Here is a 17584-nt window from a genome sequence, read left to right on the forward strand (position 1 = left end):
GAGATTCTTCCTCTCTTTCTCTTCTTGCTAGCTCACCAGCGTCTCCATCTTGGCAATCCCCCTTGACACATGTCAGGGGCAGTGTTGGTCGAGCGACTCCAAGGCGAGGCCTTGGCGATCTCCACTCTGTCAAATCTTAGTGTTTAAAGTATAATTACATGTCTTTTGAATGGATTAGTACAAGATACGATAATGTGTATACAAATTGATTACAGTTATCAAATATTTACATATTTTAATTTTCAATCTGATTCTAACCAACCAAATAATAATTTGGTTTGGATTGAATTTCATAATTTCGATTCAGAAGAGTTAAAAATCTTCTCTAATAAATAAAGGTTTTTTTTTGCCACTTGTCACTGATACATTAATTTGGACACATGTCATTTTTTGGTATTTTTAAATAAATTTTTTTTCCATTTGTTATTTTCTTTTTTTTAATCTTTTCTTAATTAACAATCAAATTTACACACCAATTACTAATTGCTATAATTAAAAATACTCAATAAATTACAATATTAGTACTTATATATTATATTTAATATGTTTTCTTTTAAATTCAAATTTTAAATTTCAAATCTAAAATTTCAAATTTAAATAAGTTTTTTTTTTTGAACATTCATATATATTTTTTGGTTTTACCAAACCCATATAACATACGGGTATTACAACTAGTAAATATAATAAGCATTAGTTAAAAGGAGAACAAAGTTTTGGCTTGTGAGCGACAATTGAGTTCGAATCTAAAGTTAGAAACAAAGTTATGGTTTTGTATTTCAACATTAATATAATTCAAAAAACAATCTTAAATCCAAAACAAAATTAGATGTATATTATAAATAAAAATGAGAAACTATTATTCTAGTTATTTACTTATTTTCGACTGTTCCGTTCTAGTTTTAATAACCAAAATTAATCTAAAATCATAAATAATAATCAGTTTTAGTCCAAACTAATCCAAACATTATATGTTCGGTTCATTTTGACCTTGTCTCTGTATCTGTATGTATCTGTAGACCGATATCAATGGAACAAAATATCAAGCTTATGTAGAAATTAGTTGGTGAGAAGTATTCATGAGACAAACTAGTTCCTATTAAAATCAAAAGTATATCATACAACAAAAAAGATTTGTATAAAATTACAAAGATGCACCATTTACATTAGTACGAGTTGTTTGTCTAGCTTGAATGACCATATCAAGTGTCTCATCAGGAACAGTGATACCACTTGTTTCCATGTCAGCAACAATTGCAATAGCTGCATCTAGTTCTCCAAGATCAAGGCACAAACCGATAACCTCATCATATAATGGACTGCATGCCAAAAAGAACCTCATGTTATATACCCTTTGTTATAAACTTATAATTGGGTAGAATTTTGAAACCACAATGCTACAATAAAAATACAATGCTATAATAAACAAATAAATAATAATATGTTGCGATAGTTATTGAATTTAATCATATATCTTATTAAATGATTTTCATCTCACCTTCCAAACACATAACCAAGTGTATGTGTCGTTCGTAAGATTTCTAAGAAAGCCGGAGGATATGGAGCTCGTATTGCTGCACGAAGAATTATAGCACAGTCTCCAATAGTTGGTGTCCCACCTAACTCCATTACCTGAAACCAATCAATTTATTATTAATAATCAATCAACGAAAATTTTAAAAGCATCATAACTTTTTCACATCGTATCCCTGAACCTAAACCCTAAGCATCATGTGAGATGTAAATCAGGTTTACAATAGTGTCTACAATGAATCCAACCCTAAACCCTGAGCATCATGTGAGATGTAAATCAGGTATATAATAGTGTCTAAAAAGAGTCCAATCCACATTGAACCCTGAACCCTAAGCATAATGTGAGATGTAAATCAGGTATAAAATAGTGTCAACAAGGAGTCCAACCCTAAACCTTAAACCTTAAACCATTAACGCTAAACACTAAACTCTAAACCCTGAGTATCATGTGAGATTTAAATCAGGTATACAATAGTGTCTACAAGTAAGTCCAACTCTAAATCCTAAACCCTAAACCCTAAACGCTAAACCCTAAAACCCTAAACCATGAACGCTAAACACTAAACCCTTAAGCATCATGTGAGACGTAAATCAGGTATAAAATAGTATGTACAAGGAGTCCAACCCTAAACCATGAGCATCATGTGAGATGTAAATAAAGTATATAATAGTATCTACAAGGAGTCCAACCATAAATCCTAAACCCTAAACCATGAACGCTAAACACTAAACCCTGAGTATCATGTGAGATGTAAATCAGATATTAAATAGTGTCTACAAGGAGTTCAACCCTAAACCCCTGAGCATTATGTGAGATGTAAATTAGGTATATAATAGTGTCTACAAGGAGTCCAACCCTAAGCACTAAACCCTAAGTATCATGTGAGATGTAAATTAGGTATACAATCGTATCTACAAGGAGTCTAATCCATATTGAAATTGAAACTCTCATGCTGCGACTGCTGAGACTTGAACCCTAGTGTGTATTTGCAAATAAGTTACTACACACAGATATTTGGAAGAAGGATTAAGAATTTACTTTCGACATTAGCTTCACTGCTAACTCAACTTCCCATTGTTGTGACCAGTGTCGAGGGGGAGTGTTTCTTAGCTCCATTTCCCATGTCCAACCCCATGCATCAGCAATTGTATACATATCTGATACATCGAATATTTTTCTTTCACGTAACTCCTTAAATGCCTCCAGTATATCCAATGGTAACCACTCTTCATCATCATCATTCTGCATTTATTGGACAAAAAAAATTATAATCATGTTCAGAGAACTGGTTTTGATCTCGTGTTTGTGAAAAAGACGTAAATGTCCTTCTTAATTTGATCATTGAAACAATCACAATCACAATCACGCATGATTATTACAATCCATACCTCCATAGCAGCAATTCTTGCTAATCTTTTCTTGGATTTTTTGGATTTAGTAGGTGTGGAATCATCAAAACCTTTGAATAATTGAACACCGATCATTTGTAAAGGATTTGCAGCATCTTCTTTGTCTTTAACAGCTTCTGTATCACCAGATTGGTTTTCAGTTTGTTCCTCTTTGTCCCCTTCATCATCATCAACCTGTTTATTATTAGTTGCATCTTCTTCAGAATTATTATTATTAATATTATTATCAGAGACATCTGTAGCTTCTACTTCAATTGCTGTTGGTTTTCCAAGTTCTGCTTCTAAACATTCACCAAGAAAACGTCTTCTCCAAAACTCTGTGTTTCCTTCTTCTAGTCTCACTCGTGAGATTAGTTCTTGAATTTCCTCATCAATCTGTGAAACAAAACAAAAAAATTATATAAATTTGTGAGTGGAAAAGACGTGAATGCCCTTCTTATATTCATTATCGAAACAAGTTCATTGAATAGCATCAGTTTTGGTTTCACAAGATATTTCAGTTTTGTTTCATTGTTATGAAATTTAGTATCCAAGTTTATTTCAACATTTTCAGAACAAAAAGTACAAAATTTCACAACAATGGAAACAAAAAACTAGAAGTTGAGTGATTAAAATTTAAATCTCTTTCAATGTGAATTCTGTAATTTTGTTACACACAGATCATTTCTTATTTTTATCTTACACACGGGAAACATTTCTGTAATATTTTCTTATACCCACCAACTGTAACTTTGTTACACATGGACCAATTCTGTAACTTCGTTACACATGGACCATTTCTGTAACTTTCTTCTACATAGGGACCATTTCTGTAATTTTACCCATATGAAGGGAGATCATTTCTGTAATTTTATTACACATGGACCATTTCTATAACTTTATTACACAAGGACCAATTCTGTTATTTTGTCCATTTAAAAACTACAGGGACCAAAAGTGCAATTCACAGGGACCATTTCTGTCATCCTTTCTCACACAGGTACCATTTCTGTTATTTTGCCATTTGAAAACTACAGGTTCCAAAAGTGCAATTCTTCTACATAGGGACCATTTCAATAATTTCATCCATATGAAGGGAGATCATTTCTGTAATTTTATTCCACAGGGACCATTTCTATAACTTTATTACACAAGGACCAATTCTGCTATTTTGTCCATTTAAAAGCCACAGGGACCAAAAGTAAAATTTCTGTAACTTCATCCATATGCAGGGAGATCGTTTCTGTAATTTTTGTTACACAGGGACCATTTCTTTAACTTTATTACACAAGGACCAATTCTGCTATTTTGTCCATTTAAAAACTACAGGGACCAAAAGTGCAATTTCTGTAATTTCATCCATATGCAGGGAGATCGTTTCTGTAATTTTTGTTACACAGGGACCATTTCTATAACTTTATTACACAAGGACCAATTCTATTATTTTATCCATTTGAAAACTACAGGGACCATTTCTGTCATTTTGTCTCGCACACGTACCATTTCTGTTACTTTGTCGATTTGAAAACTACAAGGTTCCAAAAGTGCAATTCTTCTACATAGGGACCATTTCTGTAATTTTGACCCATATGAAGGGAGATCGTTTCTGTCATTTTTTCTCAAACAGGGACCATTTCTGTCGATTTGAAAACTACAGGGACCCAAAGTGTAAATTCACGAAACGTACCTCTTCTTCTTGGTCTTCAACAGGAGGAACCCAAAGGGGTTTATTTCTCGACCGATTAATCCTCCTAGCTTTCTGCACACGTTGATAAAGCACACTCCTATTTCCATCAGTAGGAAGCCCTTGTGCTTCAAGCTCTTCAGCCAGCTCATTCACAAGCATTTTACTTGCAGCTTTTGGTTTCAATGCGTTTTTATTGGGGCGTTTAAGGATATGAAAAAGCCACTCAAGAACACGAACATATTCGGATTCTGTAACTTCTCCTAAAAGTGATGGACCTCTTCTACGTAAAGCTCTTAACACCTTTCGATGATATCTTCTCCAGTTTTCAAGACAATGTTGTCTGAATGAGGTTTCTAAAGGGTTTTTGTACACGAATCCTGCAACATCAGGGTCTAGGGATGTTTTTCCTTCTCTTGGGACCCACCTTTTGCGGGCCCCCGTTAGCCCACCTTCTTCTATGTATCTGGTTCATGTATAAACTTAGTTAGTTAGGGTTTCTTTCTTTTTTGACTTAATGGGTTAACCACTTAATATGATGATTGTTTCTTTCTTACTTAATCTGGATAGAATGACTTAATGAGTTAACCCAAAAAAATTGGTTGAATATAAGGGTAAAATGGTCATTTGGTCTCATTCAGATGGTTTATTCAGTCCAAAAACGTGACAGAGTATATGTATAGAAAACTTTATGACCACCATATGATATGGTGGTCATTTTCATGATTAAGCAACTTGATAAAAAAGTAAATGACCATTTTACCCTTCCAGAAAAATGGGATTTTCTTGCAAGCATGATCATACACAACTCCTCTTATGTTAAAATTGATGAATATTGTGAAATTGTTTTTTTTAATGTAAGGGTAAAATGGTCATTTGGTCTCATTCAGATGGTTTATTTGGTCGAAAAATGTGACAGACTGTATGTACACAAAACTTTATGGCCACCATATGATATGGTGGTCATTTTCATGATTAGCAACTTGATAAAAAAAAAAAAGTAAATGACCATTTTACCTTTCCAGAAAAATGTGATTTTTTTGCAAGCATGATCATATACAACTCCTCTAACTCTAAAATTGATGAATATTATGAAATTGCTTTGTGAATAGTCTCACAACAACAAACCTTACAAAAAAAAATTAACAATAACTCGAAAATTCATATATTGCAATTTTATTGCTACATTTTTATATGGTGTTTTTATTTTTCGTGATTAGCGACTTGATAAAAAGTAAATGACCATTTTACCCTTCTAGAAAATCGTTATTTTCTTGCAAGCAGCACCATCCATACTAACTTTTGAAAGTTCAAGCTTTTAATGATCAAATTATCAGTGGTATTTTGATAAATGATGTTTAAAAAAATTGAGAAAATTGCAACACATTTGGGGAAATTGGAAGGAAAAAATAAATGAGGGAATATTTTGTAAAATGTTAAAGACTTAATGGGGAAAGCTTCCTTTTCCCAAAATTTTCTATTAAGCCATTCTTTCTGCATTAAGTCAAAAAGAAACACGAATAGATAGTTTATCGTTTTCAATTATGCAATATTATTGTTCTTTACAACAACAATTCACCTTTCTACATCATTTGCTACAATTTTCATGTTGTTTTATAGCTTTTTTTATGTAGTTTTTATACCATATCATAAAAATCTATACAATTTTATATTTTTTGTGTGAAATTGCGAAAAGAATTATTATACCTGGCAATGTAATCAATTTCATATCCTACATCTGCTTCTGTATTCAATGGTTCAATCCAAGAACTAACCATTGTTCTATATTTTTGACTAAGTATCATTGCTCTAGCTGGAATTGGTTGATTTTCTTTACTCATTGCTTCTAAAGCTTCCAAAAGCTCAACAATTCTTCCTGATATCAATCACAATAATCACTTCATGGATTAAATAGCAACCTACTTTCATTTTTATATTCTTTTTTTATTATAGCAGTTTAATTTTTATTTCTTTCTATCACAAGTTCACAACATTGGACTTTCAATCTTTTTTCTTATCAAGACATTGTACTTTGAAAATGAGTTGATCTTGTATTTTGTGTTTTTTCAAGATTAGACCTCAAATTTATTTATTTTTTTGCCTGAAAAAGACCTTGTATTTTTTCATTTGTTCCAATTTTGCCCTTTTAGTCGTTTTATTCGAAAAAATTTGTAAAATGTGAGGGTTTTTTCAAGAAAAACTAAAAAAGTTGAGGGTTTATTTGGAAGCAGTTAGAAGGTTGAGGGGTTTTTTTGGAAAAAAAAGACTAAGTTAAGGGTTTTTTCGGAAACAATGAAAAAATACAAGGGAAAAAAATAAAGTTGAGGTTTAATCAGGAAAAAACACAAAATATAAGGTCTTTTATGAGATTAACCCTTGAAAAATCTACCTAATTATAGAAGTGAAAATTGATTTGTATTCTCAAAATGAAGTATTGTAATAGAAAGAAATAGAAGTATGATAATTGATTCTATAATAAATAAATAAATAAATAAAAAGGTATATTGTTATTGCTTGCATTTACCCCTATAATAAAAGGATAGACTCAATATATGTTGTAAATATGAAACAAAAAATGGAAAAGAGTAGATAAAATTTCACCTTCTCTACATAAAGCCCGAAGATATAAAGAAAGTGGATCTCCATAATTTCCTTCATTATATAAAACTTTAATTCCACCTTCAATTTTAATAAGTGCTCTAAAATGTCTGATAGCTTCTCTTATAGAACAATATTTTGTAAAGCATTCCACCAATAGCCTGAAATAATATCAAAATAATTAACAATACAACAACTTATTTGTGACTTTATCAATTACAAATACAAAAAACTTGTCACAAATAATTATATAAACATATTAATGAAAGTACATTGCTATTTCTTGATTATAGTAAAAACCAAAGTTTGACTTACGCGTAAGTTCTCACATTAGGTTGTACAGTTTTGTAATCTTCAACCATCATACCAAGTACAGCAGCAACATCTTGCACCCTGTATATTTTTTCCACTTAAAAAAAGATATTACAAATCAAATATAAAAGTAATAAAAAAAACAAATTATAAGAAAGAATCTTCTAAAAGGTTACCTATCAGATCCTTCTGCCCTTGTATAAGCTTCAATCACCCAATTATATGTCTCTGTATCAGGTTTCATAAAATCTGTAATGGAAGGCTATTATCAGTAACCAAAGAAAGTAGAAGAGATTTAATAAAACTTTAAAGGGTTTTAAAAAAAATCAAGAAATAGCAATGTGTTTTTATTAATTCGTGTATTATAGCATCCTAGTCTTATATTTTTCTATTATAAACTTTCACTTTTTATCTTTTGTACTTTGAATTTTGAAATATCTACCAAATTATAATCACTATTTGCTCTTGATACACATAACAAATCAAGTTCCAATGTGAAAAAATGTTGAAATGTATAAATTTTAGTAACTAAATATTTAAAATACCTTGCCCATATATCATATTTTCAAATGTCGCGTATGCAATTTCAGGTATTCCACACTTTGCCTGCAGCCCAAAAAACATGACAAAATATTATTTTTTTAATCATGTCAATGTTTGTAGAATTTGTTGTAATCTGAACCCATGGCCCACATATGTACACTATAATTGTATAATGTATAGAGTAGAGATGAAAGTATAGGTTGCATTTACATATAAATTCATATGAGGCTAACCAAACATGATAATGGAATGGAATAACTCATTCCATTTACTTGCTAATTCCATTAACATGTTTATTTACACAATAAACAACTTACCTGACAACTAAGGAGACAATTGAAATGATAAGTAGTAGCCATTCTTCCAGCTTCCTCCATTTTATAAGCTATTGTTAATGCATTTGAATGATCTCCAACTTTACAATCCTCTTCGATCAAAAGATCATATATCTCATCAGTAGCTCTCATCTTACCCTCTGCACCTTTTAGAAACACCTTGTTGGCATCAGCCAAGTAATTGTTTCTAATAAGTTCCTCTGCTCAAAAAACACAATTACTTCAAATTTGAAACACAAAAAACATTTTCAGGTTATGAATGATTACCACTATTTGTATATTTGTATGGTGTAGGGGCTTGTTATGTCATTTTACCATTCTTAGAACATACCTAGAGCTCTCATACCATGTTAGGATTCAATCAATGTATTGCAAAAAGGGAATGTTTATGTTACATTACAGTTGGATAAAGAAGAAAGGAAAGCAATATAAACCTAAGGTAAGGAAGGTGAAATGACATAAGAGGCCCTTACACTATATAAGTATACAGATAATGGTAACAAGAAGTACGAATTATTGCATAATTTTGGGTGGAAAAGGGTACCAATAAGAACTAGCCAAGCATTACGGATGTCAAAATCTAGTTTCTCCATAGCTGCAAGAATCTCTAAACCTCTTGTGGCATACCCTTTTGAACCAAATAAACGAACTAATGCAGTGAAGGTTTCAGGAAGAGGACAAAGGCCTTCACTTAACTCTCTCCTCAATGCATTCATCTGAAAAATAGATTACTGATTATTACAAGCACATTCGACCAATATCTCCTACGGTTTTCCTATTACAGTATTTTGTTGCAAAATTGAGAGTAATCGTGGAGGAATGAGACTTACAGCGCCTTCGTGATCGCCATTGAGTGTATGAGAAATGACCAAGCCATGAAATGAGCGAGGTCCCGGGTTAATTCCGGCAGCAATCATATCGTAAATAACTTCAGAAACTCCGGCGACATCGCGACTCCTTGCACGCTCCATCAAATCCTCCATGAACAATAATCTCAGCCCTTTCTCCATCGTCGTAGCTGATAACAACGAGGACTCATCTTCCTTCTGCTGTGACTGTTTCTTTCGCCTAGTCTGAGACACCGCGGAAGCACGAATAACGAAGGCGTTTCGATAAAGGCCACCGGAAAAAGGTGAATGACCAGCTAAAGTACCATTGTTAGTGACAAAATTCAGAGGAATTAATGAGTGGGATAGCAAATTCGCCATGAGTTCGTATGCAAAACACTGTATCTTCTAATGGCAAATGAATTAAGGAGGCATGTCGTTGTATGAACTTGAAAGGAAGGAGTGGATAAGCCTCGGGTTTTTGAACAACTATGGCAGTGGGGTTTAAGATTTGGGTTTTATGAATTCTTTGGGTTCTTCCAGACTTTAGAAAAATATGATTGCAACCCTCAAACTTTATGTTAATTACGAAATTTACCACAAATTCTGCTCTTTTAGTATATTGGTACCACATTTGACCTAGCTAGTTTATAGATTCCATGCAAATGTCTTATTTTGCACAACACGTACTAAGAGTATTAAAACTTCATGTCAGTATATTAAGGGGTGTTAAAAGTTATGTGAGGTAACTTTTAGATTTTAAGCATTTTGTTTAAACCAAACGATAAAAACTTGTGGTGTCAAACGAGACTTTTTGTTCGCAACAGGGCGTTTTGTCAAACACTAGAAGTTAGAAGCTCTCAAACGTTCCGTATCAAACAAGGTGTAAATCGATAAATTGAATATGTTCTCGTTTTCAATCATAGCAAAAAAATTAAATCAATTTCGGTTAATCTACACCCTGTTCTAAACTTAATTTAATAAGTGAAATGGAAATGAATGAAAGTATATCATCGGGAAAATGTATTCTTGATTTTATTTAATAAATGGAAAGGAGTGGGATTGAATGGAGGGGAAGCAAAATAAGTGTTTTTTTACAAGCTCGCTTTAGGAAGGTTTAGAAGGGGAAGAGAAAAAGTGTAACGACCCGTCTCCGGTATGTTGTTTCCATGTTATTTATTTAGAAGTTTTCAAGAGGGACTTGGCGAGTCTATAGCCCGACTCGTCGAGTAGAGACGGGATTTCGAGCACGTGTAAGTCGGCGACTCGACGAGTCCATATTCGGGACTCGGCGAGTCCGCCCGCCAGGAAGAAACCCTAAATCCCCGGGTTTGCTCACTATTTAAGCAATGTTATGTGCCCCAAACTCGCCTCCTTCACCCTCAGAGAGCTTGTGAGAAACCCTAAACCATTCCTTGTATGATCTAAGTGTTTTTGTGTGGATTCTTGAAGGATTGAAGGAGAAAAAGAAGAAAGGACCAAAAAGAGGAAGTGTAGAGCAAAGATCCAAGGCCAAAGTCAGAGTTCATTGAGGTATGTCTCGGAATTATCATGTTTTGTGCTTAAACCCTCCATTAGAACACCTCTAAGGCTAGTTTAATGTATTTTCCAAGCTTTATAGTTGTATGGATGCCATGTTGGGTCGAGATATCCCTAGATCTGTTCATTTAGGAATGTTAGAGCCCTGATCTAGTGCCTTTTCGAAGTTTCCTTGCTTGAGAACCCTAGATCTAGCCTTTATTATGCTTTTTGAGCCTCTTAATCTTCATGGGTGCATATGGACACGTAAAGATAGAACCTTTACGTGTTAATCGAGCTTAGGGAGCCTAGATCCATAAGTTTTATGCGCTGGATTCAAGCAGAATCGAGTTTAAAGTAGTTGCATGCATGCGACTCGGCGAGTCGGAAGAACGACTCGGCGAGTCGAGTCGCGAGTCCCCGATTTTTCCCCTTTTAAGTGATGTTGAGTGGGGACCAGTGAGTAGTAGAGTGGACTCAGTGAGTTGGAGGTCAGACTCAGTAATGGAGGGACTCGATGAGTTGTTCATACAACTCGGCGAGTCCAAGGCAATCTTCTTAGCTCAAGAACAACTCGTCGAGTTGTTCATACAACTCGGCGAGTCGGATGCAGATAGCCTGAGTTCTAGAATTGAAAGGGAACTCGTCGAGTTGATGCCATACTCGACGAGTAGCCGCGAGTAGGGTTGAGAAGTGAGAATAGAGACTCGGCGAGTTGGCGGCCCAACTCGGCGAGTCAGGTCAACTGTAGGTTGACTTTGACCGGGAGAGTTGACTTTGACCAGGGGTAAAAGAGTCATTTTACCCCAATTCAGTTATTAGTATTTGATTGAGTGTGTTTATGGAATTGTAGCCGGGGAGATACCGGAGCAGCAGCAGATAGCTTCCAGAGCCATACACTTAGCAGTCAGTTCACGAGGTGAGTTTCCTTCCAGTAGGAACGGGTCTACGGCCATAATGCCGGCCCGTTTAGTTAGCAGTAGTTCCGGACTTCAGTCCGATGCAGTAGTTAGAGTGCTTGATGTCTTTGTGATTCAAGCATGTTTTGTGTTATGTGTTCCGGACATCAGTCCGATGCAGTATATGTGTTATGTTGGCAGATACGTGTTTATGTTATGCTATGTTCAGACAGTTCTGGATTTCGGTCTGATGCAGCTAGTTCCGGACTCCGGTCCGATGCAGGGGACAAGGTCCCAGTCAGTTCCGAACTTCGGTCCGATGCAGTCAGTTCCGGACTTCGGTCCGATGCAGCTAGTTCCGGACTTCGGTCCAATGCAGTGGGCAAGGCCCAGTATGTGCTTTATTTGTTATTGTGTGGTATGTGGTAGTTTGGGGGAGCTCACTAAGCTTCGTGCTTACAGTTTCAGTTTTGGTTTCAGGTACTTCCGCAAGTAAAGGGAAGAGCTCGGGATGATGGCATCGCACACACCACAGCTTCAGTTTTTGTCTTGGGAGTTGATTCGGTTTCTTAGATATGTTTTGATACAGTTGTGACACAGTTTTTCTCACAGTATTTTAGTATGGTTTTGAGATACGCAACGTATGGTTTTATTATGTGATACTCAGTTTTATGATCTTTGTTACATTAAAAATAAAATTTTCGGGTTGTATTTTTGGGATGTTTCAAAAAGAAATACTCAAATCTTTTCATTCAATTCCATTTCTATCAAACTCAATAACACACTTAGATTATTTATAATACTCTTTCATTTCCTCACCTTCCATCCCCTTTCCTCCCCTTCCATTCCTTTCATTTAATTTAAAAACTCGAGAACGAGGCGTTAGTTTCAAACTTGTTTTAAATTAATGATTTGGTGTTGTTCACGGAAGAAATCATGATTGAATCATTAGGCTATAACAAGCCCAACGTTTGTAATGCAACATAGAACCGGCCATCGAGTCTTTGTTGTTGGATCGGGATTGGATGTCTTGATTTGTTAGTAGATGGCGGGCCCCTAACTTGGTTCTTAGTTGCCATCATAGTAGAAAACTATTAGATTTACCGAGGGCATGTATCCTTGAGCGGACTCTAACAATCGATATATAGGTATATATATCATATAGGTATATATACTAGGGTGGTTTCTCTAGGCTTGAGAGAACCATCTAGGAGAAAAGTGTGTACGAGGAAGAGTCAAAGTACGAAGCTCTATGTGTTGTTTCTTGACTAAATGGTGGAGGAAAGGCTCCTATTTATAGTGAAGGGTATGAGACAAGGAGGGGATAAGGGAGGAAAGAGAGGGTCGCGATTTTTTTTTCTTTTATGGATGGAGAACATGGTATCCAAGCAAAATCATGGGCATCAAAATCATGTTTAATGTGCTTTAAGGACGTGATTAGGCCTAGAAAATGGGTCTAACACCATTAAGTCTCAACGGTCGAGCATGGTTGGCTTTTAGCCAAACATCTTGGATCGAAAGAGATAAATGGTCCTTAGTTATATTTAGACAAAATTACAAAAATGGTCTCTGTGGTTTGCCAAAAGTAACAAAGTCAGTCCCTGCTAATTTTTTTGATGCAAATGGCCCCTGTGGTTTGCAAAACTTGCATAGATGGCCCTTTTTACCAACGTAGTTACTATTCTGCCGTTAGGGACTAAATCTGTAAGGGCATTTTCGTCTTTTCAAGTGTAAATGAACTGAATTTGTGACATTTAGTAAACCATAAGGACCAGTTTTGAAATTTCTTTAAAGAAAAGAATTAAATTGCTAGGGGGAGGGCTCCAACTCATGACCTCCACCCTTAAATTACCAAAGCTTTAACCAATTGAGCTGAATGTTCTCTTGGTTTATTCTTTCCTAAAACTAATTTATATAATAACAAAATCGTTAAAACATAAACAATAAATAAATTATAAAAACATTTTTTACATAATTTTTTTTAAAATAAAACAAAATGTATTTTAGTCGTACTATAAAAAAATAGTTTTTTACAAACAAATTGTATTTATTTTTCTGTATTTATTTTACGTAAAATATATATTTTTTGTCTTTACGTTTTCATATAAAAAATACCTTTTTGTAAAAAATGTTTTTTACGTCTTTGAAATAGTAATAATTAACACTACTCGCTACATAAAAAAATGTATAAATTCTTTCGAGTCGCTAGTTTTAAAACCGTTTTTCGGTTATATGTATTAAAAACAACTTAAAAATGACTTTGTTATGTATCTAAACAATTTATACGTTTTTTTATGTCAAGAGTAGTGTTAATAATTGTTATTTCAAAAAGATATATCACTATGTCTCAGTGTTTTAAAAACTGGTTTGAACCGGTTGGACCGGGAACCAGGGAAGAGAACGGTTCAACTATAACCGGTTTTACATCAATTTTAGAACCGGATTGAACCAGCCGATTTTAGAAAAAAAAAACGATTGAACCGGTCAAAATAAACTGGTTGAACTGGTTAAACTAAATAAAAATACATGGAAAAAAACATTTTCAATAATAAAGGTGGATTTTTTCACATCTATTTAGATTTCTCTAAATAAAAACCTATGGTAAATCTTATGATGTTTTTTTGATGCATTTGTATTCATTTAAAACTATATTTTGTTTCGGTATTATATTTTATTTTCTTTTTGACGTATGTGAATTGATATAAAACTTATAGTTATGTGTTGTTTTAATGTATTTATATTAATCTACAATTTATTTTTATGTGTATTTTTAATATGTGAACTTGTAGAAGTCAAATTCATGATTTATGTTTGTATGTATGTGTAGAAAAATAAGAAAAAATATGAAAATTATAGAAACCGGTTGACCCGGCGGTCGAGCTGGTTAAACCGGTTGAATCGGGAACCGGTCGTCATACTGGTTCAACCAAAAAACCGGTTTTTAAAACATTACGATTAAGATGAAATATGTATTTTAAATAAGATATATAATCAACTGGTTTTTTATGTTTTTTTAAATACATATAACCAAATGTGTATATATATCTTATTTAAAATATGTATGGTTCTAAATCGTATTTAAAAAACATAAAAAACCGTATAAATTGTTTAGATTCATATAACCGGATACATATATATCTTATTTAAAATATGTATGGCTCTAAATCGTATTTAAAAAAACATAAAAAAATTGTATAAATTGTAACGCCCTGATTCCCATGTATTAAATTAATTAAGAATTTCTTTAGTTTTTAAGCCCTACTTGACGAGTAAAGGGTGCCCTACTCGTCGAGTAGCGTCGACGTGGGATCGCGAAATTAGTGATCTACTCGCCGAGTCCATAAAGGGACTCGACGAGTAGGATCTGACAGAAGAAACCCTAAGTCCTGGGTTCTACACTCTATTTAAGGAGGCATAAGCCCCATTTGGCCTCCTTACAGTCAGTTAGAGCTCATAGAAAACCCTAACCGTGTATTGTGTCATTATTGTGCATTGTAAGCTTGGAAGGAGGGCTTTGTGGAAGAAGGAGCTTGGAGAAACAAAGGGATAGGAGCAAGGAAGGAGTGGAATCCGAAATCTACCTCAGTTAGCACTCATTGAAGGTACCAAGTCAACATCTTTATCTCTTTTCCCTTATAGATCTCATATGGTGGAAATCTAGGGTTTTTATAGTGTAATTAAGGTGATAGTGCAAGACATAAGTTAGATCTGAAGTTGTAACTTCAGATCTGGACCATTCCCGAGTTCTAGATTCATAAAGTTCCTGTCTTGGTCGTGAATGAGGCCCCCCTTGTGCATGAAACCCATTAAGAGCTTAGTTTTGGGCATTAAGAACCTTTTTAGCCATGCATGCACGTAAAGTTTGCAACTTTACGTGAAAGGACTGAAGGAACTCGGCGAGTCGCAAGGGCGACTCGGCGAGTCGTATGAATATAGCCGTGAGCTCGACGAGTTGGAAGAACAACTCGACGAGTCCGATAAAGATTGCCATAAACTCGACGAGTTACATGAACAACTCGGTGAGTCGAATGAGTTTTCCCCAAGTTAGGAATGCATGTGTATCGACGTGTTACTAGAAGGAAACTCGACGAGTGGCCATAGGGCCTCAATCGAGAATCGTGGAAACTCGACGAGTCACCCCGGTGACTCGGCGAGTGGGTAAGGGTTTCAAGGAACTCGGCGAGTAGCCGAGGGTACTCGACGAGTTAAGGTGAACATGGATTGTTGACCTTGACTAAGGACTTTGACTTTGACCAGGGTTAACTGGTTGGGTTATGGAGTACACTGTGAGGATGAAGACTTATGCGCATGTTCGTATTGTGGTAATAGGTGGTGGAGTCTTTGACGAGTAATCAGAGAGCTATGATTATTTACCGAGCTGACATCTACGAGGTGAGTTATCCTCACTATACTAAGGGGTCTAAGGCACCAAGGGCGGCCCATTGGATTTGATATCCTAGTAGTTATTGATATGTTGAGTTGAGTTAGTAAAGTATGCCAGTTGATATGCTAGTCGGGTAGATCTGTAGGACTGCTTGTGATACTGATTGATTACATGTATGTGCATTTATCGGTTACATGTCGACATGTTATGTCGGATGGGTTGAGGTTGTACTGCTCCGTGCGGTAGCCAACAAACTCGAGAGTATTCCAGTTATGAGCTGAGGGTCTGGTAGGCATTCCAGACTCATACTGAGGACTTGGGAGCATTCCAGATACGAGTTGAGGGCCCGGTAGGCATTCCAGAATCATACTGAGGGCTCGATGGCATTCCAGATACGAGCTGAGGGCCCGGTAGGTATTCCAGACTCGTACTGAGGGCCCAGGGGTAGTCCAACTTGTAAAGTTGTGGACCCAGTGCATGTTGTTCTGTTTTTGATTGATATGATATGCTAATGTTGATATTGCTATGTGGGTTGTATGTGTATCGGTATTTTGGGGGTAACTCACTAAGCTTTCAGGCTTACAGTTCCAGTTTACTGTTTCAGGTACATCAGGGGATCGCGGCAAGGCAAAGGCGTGATCGTACAGCTCCTCATGTTATTTCATGTTTCTGGGAAATACTCTGATAATTTACATTTTGAAAACAAAGTTGTAATGTTTTGATGAATTTGACATGTTTTAAAAAAGTTTAAATTGGTTTGAAATTTTGGATGTTACAAGTTGGTATCAGAGCCTTGGTTTGAGCGAATTGGAGGAACATCCGTGTGAATCCAGTCTCAAATCAAGGAACGGTTTTCAAAAATGTTTTAAGAAATTGGTTTTCAAAATAAATAAAGGAGGATGCAGGGCGTACGATCAGCCGGAGCCAGTAAGTAAACCCCAAAATACCATACAGTTATTTGATTATGTGATATGTTAGAACAGCATGCTAGTACTAGGCTAGGGATCTCAGGAATTGCATGATATAATTGTCTGATACATGATGTCCACTAGCCTAGGATTTCCCTTATATTAAATTGACATCATTACTGTAGTTATCTAGTGTAGGCATCACGGTTGTACATAACTAAGATCTTATAGCCTGAGAATGTTTGATTTAGCCTTATGTTCTGTTCTTGTTTGATTGGGAGCTTAGGGTAGGATTGAATATTCAAAAGTCTATAGGGTCCAGCGTTATGTATGGCTAGTGTACACTAGTGCTGCAGGGTTGGTGGAAGTTTCATGGATGGATAGGTTGTTGGGATGAGTCTGCCGACTTCGAGGCATTTAGCCCTCCTTTAGGAGTGATGCTTGAGTGCTCTATACAATTATATGTATTGTTAGGGTGTTGTGATGATACTTGGAACAAATATGGGTAGGTGTGGAAGGTAGTATGGGTCCGTTGTAACACTCTATTTATTAAATAAATAAATAAATAAATAAATGTATAGTAGCCCAAAAATCGATAGTTATATAGTAAGGTGTTGGTCTCGAGGAGCTAGTCGTTATAATACAGAGATTGGGGGT

The 17584-nt window shown here is 35.1% G+C and overlaps 1 protein-coding gene across 1 annotated transcript; it reads right to left on the reverse strand.

Annotated features, from left to right (window-relative positions):
- Positions 1–1025: 1025 nt before the first annotated feature.
- LOC111886535 (uncharacterized) lies at positions 1026–9716 on the reverse strand. Its single transcript, XM_023882797.3, has 13 exons — positions 9222–9716; positions 8936–9107; positions 8374–8591; positions 8059–8119; positions 7690–7762; positions 7517–7594; positions 7205–7362; positions 6311–6479; positions 4607–5069; positions 2920–3315; positions 2570–2773; positions 1496–1629; positions 1026–1316 (listed from the first exon to the last, which is right to left on the reverse strand). The coding sequence occupies exons 1-13, from the start codon at positions 9597–9599 to the stop codon at positions 1142–1144; spliced, it is 2679 nt and encodes an 892-aa protein (XP_023738565.1). The 5' UTR covers positions 9600–9716; the 3' UTR covers positions 1026–1141.
- Between the last annotated feature and the right edge of the window lie 7868 nt (positions 9717–17584).

The sequence above is a fragment of the Lactuca sativa genome, chromosome 2, assembly GCF_002870075.4.
Source record: "Lactuca sativa cultivar Salinas chromosome 2, Lsat_Salinas_v11, whole genome shotgun sequence".
In the NCBI taxonomy this organism is placed as follows: domain Eukaryota; kingdom Viridiplantae; phylum Streptophyta; class Magnoliopsida; order Asterales; family Asteraceae; genus Lactuca; species Lactuca sativa.

Bases quoted from the DNA above. Each gene is read 5' to 3' on its own strand.
- LOC111886535 (XM_023882797.3), bottom strand. From the start codon at position 9,599: ATGGCGAATTTGCTATCCCACTCATTAATTCCTCTGAATTTTGTCACT. The intron at 8,592-8,935 runs GTACCCTTTTCC...TTTTTTGAGCAG, and splicing joins TGCTTGGCTAGTTCTTATTG to AGGAACTTATTAGAAACAAT. The intron at 2,774-2,919 runs GTATGGATTGTA...CAATAAATGCAG, and splicing joins CAAGAATTGCTGCTATGGAG to AATGATGATGATGAAGAGTG.